At 40.4% G+C, this 18301-nt stretch overlaps 1 protein-coding gene across 2 annotated transcripts in view; it reads right to left on the bottom strand.

The window, feature by feature from the left end:
* Positions 1 to 18301, bottom strand: part of PCNX2 (pecanex 2) — a 158099-nt gene that overhangs the window by 124528 nt on the left and 15270 nt on the right. For both annotated transcript variants that reach the window (XM_069800740.1, XM_069800741.1), the window contains 3 exons: positions 11020 to 11167; positions 10706 to 10851; positions 9424 to 9517 (listed from right to left, as the gene is read on the bottom strand). In XM_069800740.1, the coding sequence (XP_069656841.1) occupies positions 9424 to 9517; positions 10706 to 10851; positions 11020 to 11167 (388 nt within the window). The remainder of the gene's footprint in view (positions 1 to 9423; positions 9518 to 10705; positions 10852 to 11019; positions 11168 to 18301) is intronic.

Genomic DNA, 18301 nt, shown 5'->3' with positions numbered 1-18301 from the left:
GGGAACTCCAAATGCCCTTACTTTTGTGCCCTTTTCAAAACGGTCACTTTGTGGTACAAACGTAGGTGTCCGAACTGACGTTGGAAGTATTGGATCAACAGCAGCCCACAGCTCGCTGATGGTGCCTCTGTTACTCAATGTTGTTGCTGATGCCTTCCTACCATCAACTCGGCAGCTTTGCTCCTTCTCACCTAAAATGGCCTCCCTGCCATTTCACGTCCCAATCACTTTTACACCTCATCACACACACCTCTTGCTATGTCTCTACTCATTGCTCACCAGGTCTCCACTACAAAGCTGCCAGCATTAATCTGACCACAGTATTGCACAATTCAGGACCGAGATTAAATCCACTAGTTGTGGATATTGCCTTTTTAAGCAGCAGATGATTTACAGTTCCCAACTGTACTACTAAATAACAAGACTTACAAAACTAAAAAGCAACTTAAAGTATATAAGAAAACTGAAACATGCAAAAGTGAGAGCAGCATTACGATTGGATAATGATGTAACAAACCCAATCGTAGCAAACGTGGAAAAAACATGAAGAGGAGGGAATTTTCACTTTTTTTTGGTAAGAAATTAATAGTTTCAAAAAGAATACAATTAATTCAGAATGCATACTTGAACTTTCCTTAGTGGTTACTGCTGAAGGGAGCTCAAGCTAACGATGAAATCTCTCCTAAATCTTGTTCACATTTTGCTATTCATACAACAGGATTTGGGGAAGATTTTTGTCATCTGTTTTAACTAGCAATAACAACACCCCTAACGATAATAAGATAGAATACCTGAGTTTACAGAATGGGAAAGCTAGATGTACAGATTTACTGACATAGTAGACAGAAAAGGATAGAAGATCGCTGTTACAAGTTTTGCAATGGACTACAAAACGAGCAGTGGTACATACTACGTTCATTATGTCAGATACTACTGATGGACAGAAAAGCCTTGCAGAGCATGTTACCAGTAGTGTTGCAGGCGGTATGAAGGCAAGAAGTTATGCGTGCCTTCTTACTTAGGTGTTGTAAGAATGGGATCCACTCGGTACACCCTTACTTGCCTGTACTTGGATTATTATTTTTTTTAATAACAAGCATGTAAATTGTTAATTTGTAAGCCTATTACATCTCAGAGCAAAGATAAATGTACTAACAACTTCAAAACCAAACAGCATATACTAGCTAATAAACTAGAGGATGTGTTTTGAGAAGATGCAGCTTTACTGGAATTAATGCATTAACAGCACCCATGCTTCCATTATCTGCATAGTCTTTTAAAACATCCCTTTTAGCTCTCCTTATGAAAGGGTGGGGGGAGGGAAGAGAAGCCAGTCCCAAAAGCTAAAGGACTATCCAAACTCCTAGTCCTGAGTAGGATTTTGCTGCCATCATGTGGCACTTCATTCTGTTGAGAACACTCACTTCCCTGCTCTGCGTTCAGAGTGAAAGAGGGGCTAAAACCCCCTACAAATACAGGAAAGGATTTTAACTAGCCAAGCTAACACAAGGGTTTCCTCCTGTCCCTAGCAAGCCAGCAGGAAAAGTCTACTGAGTTTTGTAAAGAGTACTTTTCAGAAAAATCAATGGCTTTATTATAATTCAAACATTACCATTTTCAGCACACACATGCACATACCACGCTCATTTATGCGTTCAAGCAGCACTACACTCAGGTGAACAGCTCATCTGAAATTGCTGAATCTCAAAAGGAACTATATAATATTTGTTGCATCCATTTCAAAATGTGCTCAGCTGCAGAACTGCACAACCTGCCAAGCAGCTTTAAGCAAGAGTCGGCAGCTTATTACTAGAGCAGTGGGTGATCTTTGTTATTTGGGTCACCTTGCTGAGAAATATAAAGATGTTTTAGTCATTCTAAAAGGGCATTTTGAAACACTAAAAATAAATTTAAAAAAAAAAATCTACTTATAAGTCTACTTTCTCCTATGAGGAATAAACCTCAAAGGTTCAGGGAATTTTCCAGTGGTGAACATACTAAACTATTAATGGATTTATACAGGAGACATACAGTACCGCTAAGGCATTCAGATAGATACTTTCATATAGTATAATGCACTCAAGCAGCTTATTCAGGGATGTGAATATAAATCCACTAAGTTAGCTCATTGATTTGAAGTTTTCTCTTTTGCCCAGGGCCAGAAACACTAGCACTCCGCAGCTATACTAGCAGGTAACTTAAATTATTTTCTTAGTACTTGTTCGTCACTATTTTGCTGCAACTCCTTTTTAACCTATTAGCCCTGCTGTTGACCCCCCCCAAATACTCTCAAAACAAACAAAAAAATTTAAGCAGAATTTTTTTTTCTTAATAGAGTTCTCTATCTGTACTGTGAAGCATTTTAGACTCAAACTACAACATAGCTTCTTAGAAGCCTGGTTTTAGTGTCAAAGCCTCATCTAAAAAGTGAGGAGTTTAGAGGACCAATTGCTCAGACAGGACATGCAAAGTGCAATATGAATGCATGAATGGTACTGGTATGGATGAACCACATATAATAATAAAACATAGATAAATACAATTATATACATATATAAAATTATACTATTTTAATAATTATATACATAAATTTAAAAAGATACATTACCAAGAAAGCAGAAGGCTCAAACTAGAATAATTATTTTCTTTTTAAAGGTATACAGCAAGTTATGTGTATATATATGTGCTGGTTTTGGCTGGGATAGAGTTAGTTTTCTTCATAGTAGCCAGCATGGGGCTATGTTTTGGATTTGTGCTGGGAACAGTGTTGGTAACACAGGGACGTTTTCATTACCGCTGAGCAGTGCTCACACAGATCCAAGGCCTTTTCTGCTCCTCACCCCACCCCACCAGCGAGGAGCCGGGGGGGGACACAAGAAGTTGGGAGGGGACACAGCTGGGACAGCTGACCCCAAATGACCAAGGGATATTCCAGACCATATGATGTCATGCTCAGCATATAAAGCTGGGGGAAGGAGGAGGAAGGGGAGGACCTTCGGAGTGATGGCATTTGTCTTCCCAAATCACCGTTAGGCATGATGGAGCCCTGCTCTCCTGGAGATGGCTGAACACCTGCCTGCCCATGGGAAGTGGTGAATGAATTCCTTGGTTTGCTTTGCTTGCATGTGCGGCTTTTGCTTTACCTATTAAACTGTCTTTATCTCAACCCACGAGTTTTCTCACTTTTACTCTTCTGATTCTCTCCCCCATCCCGGCGGGAGGGAGTAAGCGAGCAGCTGCACAGGGCTTAGTTTCCGGCTGGGGTTAAAACATGACAATATACAATTGATTTCAAGTGAAAGCCCAAGTGTAAGTGTCACTTTGGCAGGAAGAAGAATCTACAGCTAAAATAGAAAGACTTTTTTTTTTTTTCTCAGGGCTGGGCAATCATTCTTTCTGCCCCCATTCTCAAATATTTCAGCTGTGTGCCACATATTCATTTCTGTGGCCTATGTTATGTATTTATTTTAAACTCATATATGCAGCACAGCAGCCTCTTGATGCAATTCATGGCTACTGCTGACTGTTGCCAGACACATGAAGTGATAAACTGCAACAAGAGGTCCAGCACTTAAACCTATATATGCATTTGAATGAAGCAAATGCTTTTGCGTTACAAAGTTGAATCACTGCCGGTAAAAACTTGGATTGTTCTGAACAGACACCAACTCTATCCCTTCAAAATCCACGCATGTGCATAATGATATCATCTTGCACAGAACTGGGAGTTTCGATATGGTTTCCTTCTCAGGAGTTTAACACAGGAGAGAAGGAAATGGGCTCAAGAATACAAGCAGTATTCTTAGAAATGGCATTCTCTAAACCCCAGAGAATTTCTTGAAAGGAATACAAAGCTTCCACAGCTTGTGTGGGCACAACTCCAATTGGCTTTAGAAGATCTAATACTTCATAGAAACTATCAAAATATTAAAGTGTGTTATATTAGTGCCCTGAAGTTTATTGTAAGCTTACTTTTTTCTATCTTTCACAACATAAGTGAAAGAAGCAGATACGGAGAGAGTTCTGAGCTCCATCACTGAATTATAAAATGACCATCTCACTTATTCAGCATCAAAAAGAGTGATGAAATATTCAAATTTTGTAGGCTATACATTCAGGCAATATATTATTTTAGTACTTGATACTTGGGAAAAGAAACTACAACAGTTTACATTAGTTGAACAGAGTTTTTCATAGGTGTGAAACCAGGAAGTATAACATGCCTATAGATCAACCTCGTATATTCAAGTCATTTAGAAAGACAGGGCAGTATTTCAAACACATGTTCATGAAAGCTATATTACTGACAGGTATCAAATACTGACATATTTTTCTTCAATATGTATGTACACACATGCAGAGGTGGCTTGACCTTCTAAACAAGAACCCCAGTATGCAAAGAAAGCACATTTAGAAAAGTAGTTAAACATGTTTAAAAATATATTAGCCTGGTACAGCAAGTATGCATGGAATATATGATTGCTGTTAAATTTCTATATTGGCATTGATATATATCTTATGGCCCTATTAGCCTCTCTACTGAGGACAGATCACACAAATTATGCAAAAATCATTAATCCTTTTATTACAATTATTGTAATTTTAGGGGTTTACACTTTCACTGATATTTATGAGCCACTTCACATGTAATATCTAGATAACATGATAGCTCACATTTATCTTTTTGACTGCTTATCAAAACTGGCTCAGTTATTTAATTACAAGAGATATTCAAGGGTAATTAAAGAAATTCCTAAGAAACATCTGCTTTCTGTCACAGTGGCAGACAGAAAAGGTGTGTCAGAGTGACACCTCCTTATTTGTAAGACATTAACTCCAAGTTGTTTCACGTACCCCAGAAAACAGCTATATACCTCTAATGATGCTTTAACTTATACATTCTTTCACCTCATATTTTTAAGGATGTGTTATTGCTAATGATTGTGGAGTTTACTTTGTATCACCAATCTAATGGAAAGAATTTTAACTTGAAATAGTAACTGCTCTAAACAGGTAAAATGTTAAACATAGTGACTATTTGGTGAAAAGTCAAACTAACCATGCAAAAAGGTGGTTCATGCTTATTCTAGGCATCCATTTTACAAAAATGTGAACTTTCTCATCCTTCTCTGCCTTCTCAGAAGCCAATCACATACCCAAACCACACAGCACAGAAACATTAAGGATTCATTGTAAGAGAGACAAAGGCTAGTAAAGAACTTAAAGTAATGGGGCAGAAGAATGTTTTTCAGGATGAGAAAGCCATTTCCAATTTCTCACTCCAAAACAGATTCAAATGGTCTTTCTGTAACTAGTTTCTAATGTAATCCATGAGCTGAGAATACAGTTTACACTTTGTCTTGTCAAAGCCTGTCACAAAGCAATTTATGGCTAGAGGTGAAGTTGGCAAGGTAATGGGAGCATCAAATTTAGAGGCAATTAGCTCAGCAGGGAACCCATTCCACAGGGACTGCTGGCAAGAGGTGTTGCTGGAAAGATAACAGACAAAAATGGGGTCAGGGTAATTACATGGACAATAATTGGGGAATTGATTAGCTACCTGCCAACTCAGTAACAAGAATCACCTGCCAAAGTGAGGGTTAAGATGGAGCAGGAATTATCTTTTTTTGGTGATCATTACAACATAAGAACCTCCTTTAAATTTAACTTGGCTAACTTACGTTTTTAAATACTTTAGAAGCTGGACTGTTGAGAGACAAATATGGGGACAATTAGAAACAATTCTAATTATCAGCAACCTTTGGTATAATTTTAGAAATTATTATTAAGAGACTGTTTATGCCACATTGAATAAGCTCTGAAAATGTCCAGGACAAAGACTGCAGGTACAGGTAATATCTTTCATTAGGACAACTACTATAGTTGAAAATGCAAACACTAAAACTAAAAAGATGAAATATTAGAATCTGGTGGAATATATATTAACATTGATAAATCAGAGAATGCTCCAAAGATCAGCTCATAATAGTGCAGAGCCAAAATGAGGTGATGGACCGCTGATATTTGACAAGACAAATTGTAATTCCCTCAAACAGTATTGCGTCCAATGTCAAGGAGCCTCTGAAGGAATAAAGCTCAGACTGCTTCAAACTTGGACATCCACCTCCTCTTTGTACACTGTAATCCATTGTTGTCCACCTAGCCCTTTACAAGAAAAGGACGAGAAGGAAGCATGTGAAAGCTAAGAACAACAACAACAAAAAAAACCACCAAAAAACCCAAAAACCATAACACAGCATCACTTCTGTGACACAGCAGCATTGCTAAGATTCTGCTTTATTTGTGAGAATAAATGTCAGAATCCATGCCAAGAAGATAAGATAAAATGTTTACAGGGCATAGAAATACTACTTTAATTTCAGTTCCTAATAATTTGTTGTGAAATGCCAGACTGGTTAAGACTTCACTAATGGAGCAGACAATAGTAGGACTCAATAGACTGAAATAGCATGTTATGATTTGAATTTAAGATCGTTAAACATTAGTTAGTCTGCCTCAAGGCTTTCTTTAATGGCTTCTTTTGAGTAATATTTAAATACCTTCTCCAGTTTTGCATAACTTAGTTAAAAGGTATTTACCTATGGCCAATTCATAAGGCAGTTACATTATTCTTGACAAACCAGCCAGAGTTCATATCCTCCCCAGCCAAAATTCCTCCCCACCCCACCAGCTGCAGTGTTACCCAGAAGTGCCACCGCTCCTAGCATGCCAGCGCCTCTCACCTGCTGCTTCTCCCAACAACACCCCCAAAGCAAGAGTCCTCTTCCCACCACCTGGCCTGGGCCAATTCTCCTCCTTGTCAAGGGGTACATCAGGGCACAATCCATGCACATCCACGTAGTTACTCCACCAGCTCAACACAGTTTGACATTTTCTCTTTAGGAACAGCTTAATCTTAACACTATAAAGCAAGCATGATTGGTGAAAAGTGCTTTTAAGAGTTTATACGTATCTGCTGCAGACCTATCTATTGTTCTCCATAAGTTTATTCTAGATCCTGAAATCTAGGCTCCTGAGATCAAAACCCTATCTCTCCTATCCAAGAAGGATGCCACCTATTTTGTCCAGGCATTAATACCCTCCTGCATCCTTTGACCTCACAAAATCTAATTTGGATGGCTCATTAACGGATTCAGACACCAAGCCTAAAGCTGTTGTTTCTGCACCATCTCCAGTACTCATGAAGAAGTACTGTCAGAGTCATTGTCTTCTCCTTAGTTAACTTTCTGATGGGCTGGGAGATAAGCCAAGAACATCTCAGAGGTGCTTTCCATGTCTCTTTTCTAATATCCTTTCATAACAGCAGCATCTCCTATTGGTACGGACTACTCGCACAATGAACATCTCCACCAGAGGAGGGCCCACCCTCAAGAGAATAATTTCTGTCAAGAGCTCTCCACAGACACACAGAAGAGACTGTAACTCAAGCCATCATTGATTATGCCTTGTGCTTTATTTTATTCTATTTGCCTTTTTCTTTCAGTAATAAAAAGAACATTAGTTAATAACTGTGATTATTTGGCTTGTCTTTTAAGGACGGATAAGAAATTAACCTGACATAAGCGATGTGCAAGCCTGTAGGTGGGGATAGGGGAAAGGAAAGATGTCTCACTCCTGAACTGTCTTTAAAGCAGATTTGCCCCTCTATTTTCTACATGCTGTAAGTCTTCCATATTGTCTAAATACAAAATTACTTGACAGTGAACACCTGAAGAAAAAACAAACCCCCCTACCTTCCTGTGCTACGCACAGATGGTAGGAACTGCCCATTGAACAAACAGCTCTCACTAATCTCTCTGGCCTAAACATATTACAAACTGCCTTTGCAAAAACCAACTTGAGCACGCTTCATGCTTCCTTGTCCTCCTTCCTTGTTTTTAATGTGAACTTCTGCTTTGTACTTTCCTTCACGCTGCTCTGTTCTTGGAAAAGCTCTTGTTTTCTGTCTTCCCATTGACTCCCATACAGAAAGAGTCCTGGGAACCCACTCATATTTGCTGATTTGTTCTGTTTCCCAGTCTGAATTGTCACTCTACTCTGAGATTTCCAGCAAAGGTGCTGATCTTTAGAAATTAAATGCATGTAAATGGCTGCAAAGAATATCTGAACTTGCTTTTGTTAATGTTTAGCAGATCCCTTAAAAATAATTCACATCCCTAGAGGTCTGCAAACCACAAACTAAAAAACATAGTACAGGAAGACAGAGATGTCACATAAGCATCTAGCAAAGGCAGATTCAGAAGGACTTCTCTTAGAAGGAGAAGGAAGATTGTTCTTTTGCTAAAAAACAGATTAACTGATAAACGTCAGGGGACAGTAAACTATTTCCGAATTTAGGACAGATTCAAGTTCATTGTTACATGATGTGGGAGGAGGGGAGTATTCCGTGCAAGGTGAAATGAAGACAAGTTGCAAGCATTAAATAGTCCCAAAGTAAAATGTTTGATTTTAGGTCAAAACTGAACTCTACCACTTTGGGGTTTTTTATTTTGCTAAAGACAGACAGAATATTTCTACTGTAGATGAACTCATATTATTATTTTTTTTAAATCTTTGCCCACTGACTATTAAAAGCATTATTCTCATGTCTCTCGTAATAGCATTCTATCTAAAATGCTAACACTGTTCTTAACATGATCCCAAACTTTTCAAAAGTCTCCACTGAAAGCCAAACACTTGAAGAACAATATTTACTGTTAACAACAACCCTTCTCACCCCCTTACTCAACTTTTCCAAATGCTGTATAACAGTATAAAAACCATAAAATTATTTAATAAAAATACTTATGAACAGTTAAAATTCTTCTTACAGATATGCAAACAACAGATCACACAGGGAAGTGCGGAAACCACACTAAAGAATATGGGATTTATGTGGATCACTCCGAAAAGACCTTTGAAAAAAGGGAATTGTTCAGATACCTTTTCAGAGTGGCAAACTATCATTAGAAATTTCATGGAAGGTGAAAGGCTTCGCTGCTAGAATCCACAGGAAGCCGTGTCACTGGCTGATACTGACATAGCACTAAAAATCTACAAAGGATCCAACAGGCATGGGAAGTGAGCAAGAGACAAGGTTGAGAGAACAGCTGGTAACAGTCCCACTTACTTTGTTTTATTCACAATCTTATTTATAATCGCCACACTTGACTTTGGCTATTCCCAGAAAATAATGAAAGCACACTGGATAGTTCTGGTTTTCACCTTTCCTTATCAATATTCTTACAAAGCAGTCACTGTTTTAGCACAAAACAAAAAATGCATGCTTTGACGTCTCTAGAAGAGGTTAGCACATTTATTCTCCAGTACTCCTCTTCACATGCATCTTTCACAGCTCCAATCAGTTTCATAGCTTCTAGCAATGAAAACTTTTAATATATCTAAAAATAAGGGCTTACTTACTGAGCATTTGAAATACATTCACAATTTGATAGCTGATGTCGAAAATTTCCTTCCTTCTGACAGCCAGCTTTTAAATAACAGGATCTAATTTCTCCTTTAGAAAGCACAGCAGAAAAAAACAGTTCAGTGATATGATCTTTGTTTTACACACAAAGTTTATAAAAAGTACATTTTAGGTCAGGCACATTTATAAATATAGTTTTCAGTCTGTGCACTAGGCTTATTTTAGACTTCAGAAAGCAAATATTTGAACAACTGAAAGCCTGAGACAAATCAAAACACAAAAGTTACAGTGAAAATTTAAAAGGTAGGTAAAGTAAATGCAAAGCCCATCTATCAATATAAGTTCACTGTAAAATGTGAAATCATCAGATTTTTTTCTTTCAGTTCACAAAGGTGAGGTCAGGAGATACAAAGCAGGGAAAAATTCTGCTAAAAGTATAGCCACTGCTCCTCTCTCTTTGCATATGCATCAAGAAGTGAAGGGTCAGTGCTCACTGACCCAGAGGTCATGCCATCTGCCCGACTGGCAGCTGCTGCTCTTAGCCCCACAGCGCGCCAGGAGCAATTGGCAGAAAACCAAATCATCACTGGGGTCACGAACCCAGCTACCATGAGCACTCATTCCACACTGGTTTTGAAGGCAGCTTTAAGGGAAACACGACTTTTGGGATGGCTGCCTTTCAGAGGTATGGGCCAGTACCTCACAGGGCACTACGTGGAGTTCAAACAAACCACCACCAAGTATATGACAACTTCAGCCTCCAGGAATAGCTGCAGAGCAGCAGCATACCAAGCACAGGCATGGGGTAAGACTAGGTCACTCATTAATTCTCTTGAAAGGGGTAGCAGACCACAACTCTGAACGAGAGCAACCACCATGTTATCAGAAAGAGTTCAGGCTGAACCAGCTGAAGAACAAAACAGTAAAAAGGAAGAACATTTTGCCCAGCCAGGCCAGTGCAAAACTCCTCACCAGGCAGAAAGCGCTCAGGGTTCTTCTGCAAAGACAGAAGTAGTCTTCTGGCCTAGCCAGCATTTTTTGAGGATGATGTTTGGAAGATAAACTTCATGTGTAAGCCTCAGGTCTGTGATGGTCGCTGGTGGATTTTGAAAACTCTGGTTATTGCTGATCTGAATTTAAATTGCTAAGCCCTTTTCCTTCATGCACACAGAAAAACATGCAGTCTGTAACAGATATGAGAAATATCCTTCCAGGGCATCTAAAGTTTCTTTAGAAATTTCCTCACACATTGTAATTATTCCAACTACAGAAACTCACCATTTTCATCAATGAACACGTGCATTGCATCCACAGATAGCTCATCTTGCACAGACGCCTCAGGTCCACTTATTACTTGCAAGACAGAACTGTCTTGCTGAGAAGTTACCCGGTAGATTATCTGCCTTTGCCTGTTGCCCTGGTAACTTGACACAAAAATGTTTCAAAACTACTATGAGGAACTTTTTTCTTGTTCTCAATAAAACAAAAAGAAAGAGAGGTTAATTAAAAGTTTATGTCATTTCTACTCAGTGAAAGAAAACAGCTTACATCATATCTTTGAAGTACAAAATTGTAAAGTAAACTGGCCTTACAGTGCTGCAAATTTGGCAGACTCTGGTAGCACCGGACTAGTACTAGCACGATCTTGGCTTTGTACATCTGATCTTTCCTGTTTAGGAAGTTGCTCACAGTGCTTTTCTGTTCCCACCACTTCTTCTTTTCTCTCCGTCATCTGGCTATCTGGAAAACAGGGCAGCGAAGTGGAGCCACTCTCCGCAGATGACTGTCAAGAGTTTTGTTCATTAACTACTGAACAAAAGCATCTAAAAAGAAAAGCTAAAACACTGCAGTAATTACTAGTTTTATGGAAAACGTTAAAATTATTTAAAACAATACAATCACAGAAATCTGGATGAGGAGGTACTCTGACTCAAGGAGGCTGCATGAATGGGTTGTTTCAAGAACAGGCTGTGTGAAGCAAAGGGCAAACGAGACAGAATTTCTGCTTTGCTTCTCCTATTGTTTCAGAAGGAAGCAATCTGTCCCTAACCTAGAATGGTTAAGAGGCTGCTTCCTGGGGGCCATAATTTGTTCCCAAGCTGTGTATACTGCCAGCAGAAAAGCAGAAGCACTGGCCCATTCCCATTTTACAAAAGGGAAAGGGGCACCTTCAAAGGAAATAGAGCTCTTGGACAGGAAAGCAGGTAACTGCCTAATCCCTCTTCCCCACCAGCCACACATCTGATGCAGGACAAATTGGCTAAACAATCTCACAGTAGATTTTCCTATGCTTGGAAAATATAGAACTATAGATTTTAAAATATACATGATGGACTTGTCCAATTTCTACTACTTTGAATACCAACTTGAATACCAATTATATTTACATTACATCTCTACACATGTATGCCATTTACTTAGATATATGTGCACAACTTTCAAGCAGTAGTCTCTTAGTTACTAACATTCATGTTGAATAGAGAAACATTTTGCAATTGTGCTTTGACTGTAAACTAAAAAAAATTATCTGTTAGGATTTTAAAGTGCAACTAAGACAGTGGTTTCATCACCACCATGTGCAATTGCACAATTAAATGCTTTAAAAAAAAAAAGTTTTTGTGGTGCTTGTTGGAGATGCTTCAGTGAGTCCTGTAGCTTCTTGCACTAAGCAAGGTGTATTGAAATGTACTTACCAGACTTCTTGTAATACTTGCTGTTTAAACGCTTTAGAAATTTAATCATCAAGAAAAAAAACACAGAAATTCCCCCCACAAAAAATTCCATTTGTTAAACCATATTTCCTACCAATACAATTACCATCCTAACCTGCAAGAGTCACCAGTCAAGAAATAGTGGTGTCATAGCTAAGATTGTCTAAGGATAAAACAGATCCAAAGCTTGTGGAGAGATGTAATATCTTTTTATTAGGCCAACTGATATAATTGAAAAAAAAGCAAACAAACTTTTGGATACGCAGACCTTTCAGATCATCTGTCTTGTTTTCCTCCAACCATATCGGCTGATCTAATAACACATTACTTCTACAAACCAACCTACCTTCAGGAGTTAAGACATCTCTACACCAGTTTCAATTCTCAGGACACACCCCTCTAACACCCTAAAGCCTCAGACACTCACACATAACCACTTTTCACTGCAGACACTTCACACTTACTTTTTTTTTTGGGGGGGGGGGGGGGTAGGGGGGCAAGCAGACCCAGCAGTGTAAGAACAACTGTAGTTGTACCACCACATCTTGTCCCAGCAGGTCTCAGCCCTTAATGTGAAGCACAACAAGCAGCACCAAGCCTGAAGAGACTCACTGGGGCCCCAGACACTCACCAGCCAGAGTACCAGAAGCAAGAGGGAATAGGCAGTAAAGATAAAGACATCATGTAACTCTTGCTTGGAACAGCAGCATTCCTTCAGCTTCCACAAGGAGGAAAAAAAGAATCTCACTACAACATTGCCAATGTTTTGAGTCTCCTGCTCTCTTTCTGTAGCACATGACAACCAAGGATCCTGACTTCTTGTGCAATAAATACAATGAGTGTAAGTTTGGTTAAGGGAAATCTTTTGTATCTGTTGCGCATGGAGACAAAATTCAATAGGTCTTCCAGACCTACTTTCTTCTATTGGGGGGGGGGGGGGGGGGAAGAAAAAGCGGAATCGGGGGGGAGGGGGAGCGGACAACACTTTTTTCCTTTCCTAATTAAAGATTCAAACTCCATTTTAAGCAGAAACTATGCCTTATTTAACTGTGGCATTACTGAAGCATCCCTTAATGATGTAACTGTACCTGAGGGAGGTGATGGAGCCACAGACACCTAATCGAAATCACCTTCCTAAAGGCTTGGGCTATTCAAGCTGTAAGAATAATTGATAGAGATCAGAAACTGTGGTTTAAAAATCTAATTGGTCCCATATTGCCCAAAACTAGCTCTAGGGCTGGAACAATTAAGAAGATTTTTTAACTTGATTATCTAGTGGTTTTAGAAAACGCTGCTCTCTTTTCCATTCCAAACCACAAGCCTTGCAGACTTCTTTTCCCTGCAGTGGTAAAGAGTCATAATAACAAAAATATAAACGTGCTGCTTCTTTATATGCCAATCAGACAACACCATGGTGATGAGTACTTCTAGCACTGGAAAGGTGGGCCATGATGGGTTTGTGACTGGTTTTCATGATTATTACTCATTTTCTTCCAAGTGACTTACACCTTCAGTATTTAAATGGAGATAGAGGTGTCTAGACTAGGAGTGTTCTGCCAGGGTACGTAATCGGCTCTACGTCAAACACTCCTTGCATGGAAACTGTGCTGGCAAAGCTCAAGTTACTAGGAAAAACCCTCTCCAAGAGTAAGAGGAGAGTAAAAAGCACAACATGGCAGTGTACCTGCACCTTCCCTGTGGCCTCCTACCAGAGCCATTTACCCCAAGCCACTGCTCCACACGTCTCTGGTGTACACACGGCTGAGCTTGCAGAAGCCCCAAGCTCCGACATTGGCTCTGCAAGTAACTTCATAATTTATCTGGAAATTATATGCCACATGACTCAGATATGTGAGGTGTAACTATCAGGATTCATGGCTAAGTCAGGCTTGGGGAAGGGTGATTCACAAGCACAAACAACCACATTTTGGTCTGTACACCATTTTCGTATTTTGATTGAGCACAAGATACATCCTTTAGTTAGTTACCCCTGGTAAAATCCTTATCAAGATAAACATTTCTTTTATGTCCCATATGGGTATAAGATACTTCCTGTAAATATTTTTATCTACACTAAAGAGTTGTAACAGCATAGCAACATTACTTAAAAATGTAACATCCCACCACTGACAAATGAGTTCCTAATTTAAATGCAGTTACACTACCAAAATTTCCTTTGCCATGTAACTTTTTCATTTGTGGAACAGATTTTAGGTATCCCAAATCATCTTTGTAGACAAGCCTTTGGTCCACACTGGGAGGAGGCTGAAAACAGCTTTTAAGTTGAAACAGAGCAGCCTTTGTACATATAGTAATTGCGATAACCAACTGTCAGTGTATCTCAACTTTAAAGTTGCCTTATTATTAGGTAATTGGAATGAAATTTTATTTCCTGTAAGTTTTCTCCAAAATATTTTTACTATTTCATGCCCTCTCTCCAGAGTCTCCCAGACATTTTTCCTTACCTTTTACTTGTATATCCCTATCCCAATCTTCACAACTCACTCCAGGAAGTTAAAATGCCACTGTTGTCATAATTTCAAATGCCATCTGGTTTGAAATCTGGTCAAGCAGAATTAAGCTAATTAAGCCTGAGTCTCTTCTGTTCATTAACTGCTCTGCTACAGAATCTACTTTCTTCCACAACGCTAAGCTCCAAAATAGACAGTTTCACTTTAAAATATATTTGTTGCCCGTTTGGCTGCAGAGATAATTGATTTCAAATTGCTCTATGCTCTTGTTAGTACCAGCATGAAACAAAAGCTCTACAAGTTGTGAACCGTCCCACTCCTATCTCTGGAGAATATATCCTAAGGACATTCCCAACCCTTTCTTCACTGACTGCTTTAGCAGAAACATCTAGCTTATGTACTTTATTCTCCACCCAAATTTGCCTATTATGCCACAAATACATTAAAAGAAAAATCTGACATTACAGCTGGTCCCCCACCAAACAACAGGAGTGCCCAGGGAACCAGACACAGTCCAAGAACTGCTATGAAAGTTCAACATGGGCACTGAAGAAGCTCATGGGATTATCCATTAATCAGGATTACCACATTAATCCTGAAGCGATAGGAAAAACTAGCAATACTCACTCACCGGACAGGGAGACTTAAGCACAGAAGTAACGCGTTCAAAACTATCTCCTAGGCCAGCAGCAAAACTGGGAATAAAATCAAGGGTTTTGAGGTCTCAGGTAAGTAGTCTAATCATGATACCTGACAATTATGTCAGGATACAGACCTCTGAATTAACCTCATAGTTTCTTTAGAGGTGTCAGCCTTTTGTCATCAAACATACTATTACCTCTTTGACTTAAAGACTGATATTTTAAAATCTTGACCCGCCAAGCCTTACACATTGAGCATTGGATTTAGAGAACTGAGTTCTGCACCCCATTTCCTCCCCATCCAAAGAGGGGCATCAAATGCTACATGGTCCCTCCTTTCTATTTTGAGAGTCAGGGATGGCACACAGCTGCTCCGAGAGAAGAGCTAGCACCTGGCAGGGCTTTGGGTCCTCGGTGCTACCTGCCTGCCAAACTCCCCTGCTGTCACCTCCCACCGCGGCTATCATCTGGGCTGGTGACTCAATGCGCAAGATCCCTCTTCCCTGTGATTATATGGCAGGTGACAGCCCTCTTTCTCACATGCAGGGAAAAAACTGAGGAGTCTAAAAATATCCACAGGAGTATGGTTTAGGTTTTTTTTTTTATAGGAGAAGGGTAATTGCTTGGGATCCAGAAGAACTCACTCGAGGTTGTGGTTTGTGCACTGCCCAGAATGATGAGTACCTTTTCTAAAAAGAGCCTGCAAAACATCTAAATGCAGGCCACGCAGTCCTGGTTTAGGTCCTCCTGCACCGGTCCCCACCACTCCCATGGCAGACTTTGCTCTCTGGGTGATAACATTGCCTGTCCTAGATTACAAGCCAGCGGTGCCAGAGGGGACATACACGAGTTTTTGCCCTGCATAAGTCTGATGCACAGCCGCATTTACTCACCTCCAGACATGTCAGAGGGACCCAAAGCAGCCAATAAACCCAGCTTTCCTTAGGCTTCTCAAAGGCTGAAGAAAATTTGCAGCTGCCCTTCAGCAGGCTTTCATTAGGTGGGTGGTGCAAGTTTGATTCAAAACTGAAAGGACACTGGCCTGAAAGTAATTTTTAGCAACAATGTCAGTGGTACTTTCTTATGATTTAGAAGAGGTGGGGTGGCAACAGTACAGCTCTTAAGACAGCTTTTTTATGTCCTGTATTTTAACGCATTAAATCTGGCATCTGTGGTAGCATAAAGCAAGGCTTTAATTTTCTTGTACTGCATTTTACTGAGCTGTCTACTGGCAAAGGCTTATGCGGTCAGGATGGTAACTCTTCTGTTTCCACAGAACTCAAGTTCTGTGAGGGAGCACCTGTAACAGAGACCCATCCATGACATTCCCTCACTTGCAAGACTGTTCTGACAAGGACATGTCCCCGCCTTCTCCAAATTACGTAAAATGTCAGCTTTCTTACACACAGCTCTGAATTTCCAGCTTTCCAGGAATTTGCCAAGTTTCTCACATTGCCTAATAAACACCTTTGTGGGGTGCGTTTCATGCTCATTTGGACCAGGCATCTATTATTAGCTTTTGCCAATTAGGCAGTTCGCAAGGCTAAAAGAACAAAAAACAAACACAACCAACCTCCTCCCTCAAAACAACTGGCGCATAGCTTGACTTGTTCTGTATTCACACACACACACGCCTTTTTTTCTTTTTTTTGAACAACCACTTTAATGTGGGAATTAGGTTTATTCAGATCTGTTCTAAGATGCTGTTTTGTTAAAGCATATTTGTAATTGCAAGGCTGTAAACAAATTAGAGGCTTTCTCATTGCTAAAATCCAGTCTTACTGTGGGGAAACTGCCAGTAATGACAGTAATTTATTTTGGCAAACAGCACGTTCTGACTCGGCTAGAAAACAAAGCCTCCTTGCTCTTAAAAATAACTGCCTTTGAACTACCTCTCCCTAGCTTAAAGAGTTCAGACGGAATCTCCTTTTTCCCACAGCACCGGTCCGAGGTGCAGGAGACACCTCGCAGCGACAGGAGCCATGGCCGCCATCATCCCCGCTCCTGCGGGGCGGCCCTCTTCCCGGGCCTGCTCCCCTCCCAGGGTGACATGTGCTGGGCCCACGGCAGAAACGAGCAGGGCCGCTTAATTATACACGCATGCAGCTCAACTTCACCCTAGACGGGCTTAAGAAAATAGGAAAGGAGGCAATTCAGTTCAGGTCGCTTGAAGTAACAGCTTGGTCTGAGGGAAGAGCAGAATCCTTCTGTTTCTTCCTCAGGATCCAAAGGATTTCAGTAAGAATCTCATTTGCCAGATCTAAAGCACAATAACTACACACACATTAATAAAGTTTTGGGGTTGGGGGTTCTTTTTGGTCACTGTGGAATCTGAGTCTGATTTATTCTGATCACCCACTGCTCGCTTTTATGCGGCAATCTTCCCCATTCTTATTACCTGAGGGTACTTGTCTGAAAGCCCTTTCTAGATTAGCTGCACTCTTTCCTTTTTTTTATTTAAACTTACCTCTGAAATTTTTATCATTTCTCTTTTCCAGCTAAGCCACATCACACCGAAGTCAAATTATCGTGTAAATACTCCTTTTTACGGTTGATGAGTAGCAAAAAAAAAAAACAAAAACCAAACCAACAAACCGCCCCCCCCCCCCGCAATCTGCTTGCTGCAACCCTCGGTTTCTTGCATGCTGTTGCACAGGGAGGTGACCCCCCCCCCCCCGCACCCGACCCCCCACACCCCGGGGACCTGGCCGGGCTCTCTGGGCTCAGCCATGGCTGAGGTGAGCAGGCTCCGGTGAAAAGCAGGGCTTGCTCAGCACACGTACATCTTAGGCAACCACCGAGCACAGACCCGAGCCAGCCAGGCAGGCTGATCAACTCGATAGAGCAGGACAGAAACTGCTCTGCCCAACAGTCTGAGAAGGCGGAAGAGATGGGTAAGACAGACCCGACGAGAAGCACCAGGCCTACGAGGGGCAAAATTAGACTAGGGAATGGAGAGGAGGGTAAGTAAGTACAGGAGATGTGAACGCAAGCTGCGGGGAGGCAACGGGTTTAGGCGAGCTCGGAAAAGCCTAGAAAAGCAAGTGTGGA

The sequence above is a fragment of the Haliaeetus albicilla genome, chromosome 13 (genome assembly GCF_947461875.1).
Source record: "Haliaeetus albicilla chromosome 13, bHalAlb1.1, whole genome shotgun sequence".
Lineage (NCBI taxonomy): Eukaryota > Metazoa > Chordata > Aves > Accipitriformes > Accipitridae > Haliaeetus > Haliaeetus albicilla.
Note: the sequence above shows the minus strand (reverse complement) of the source record. Positions and strands in the feature narration are given on the sequence as shown.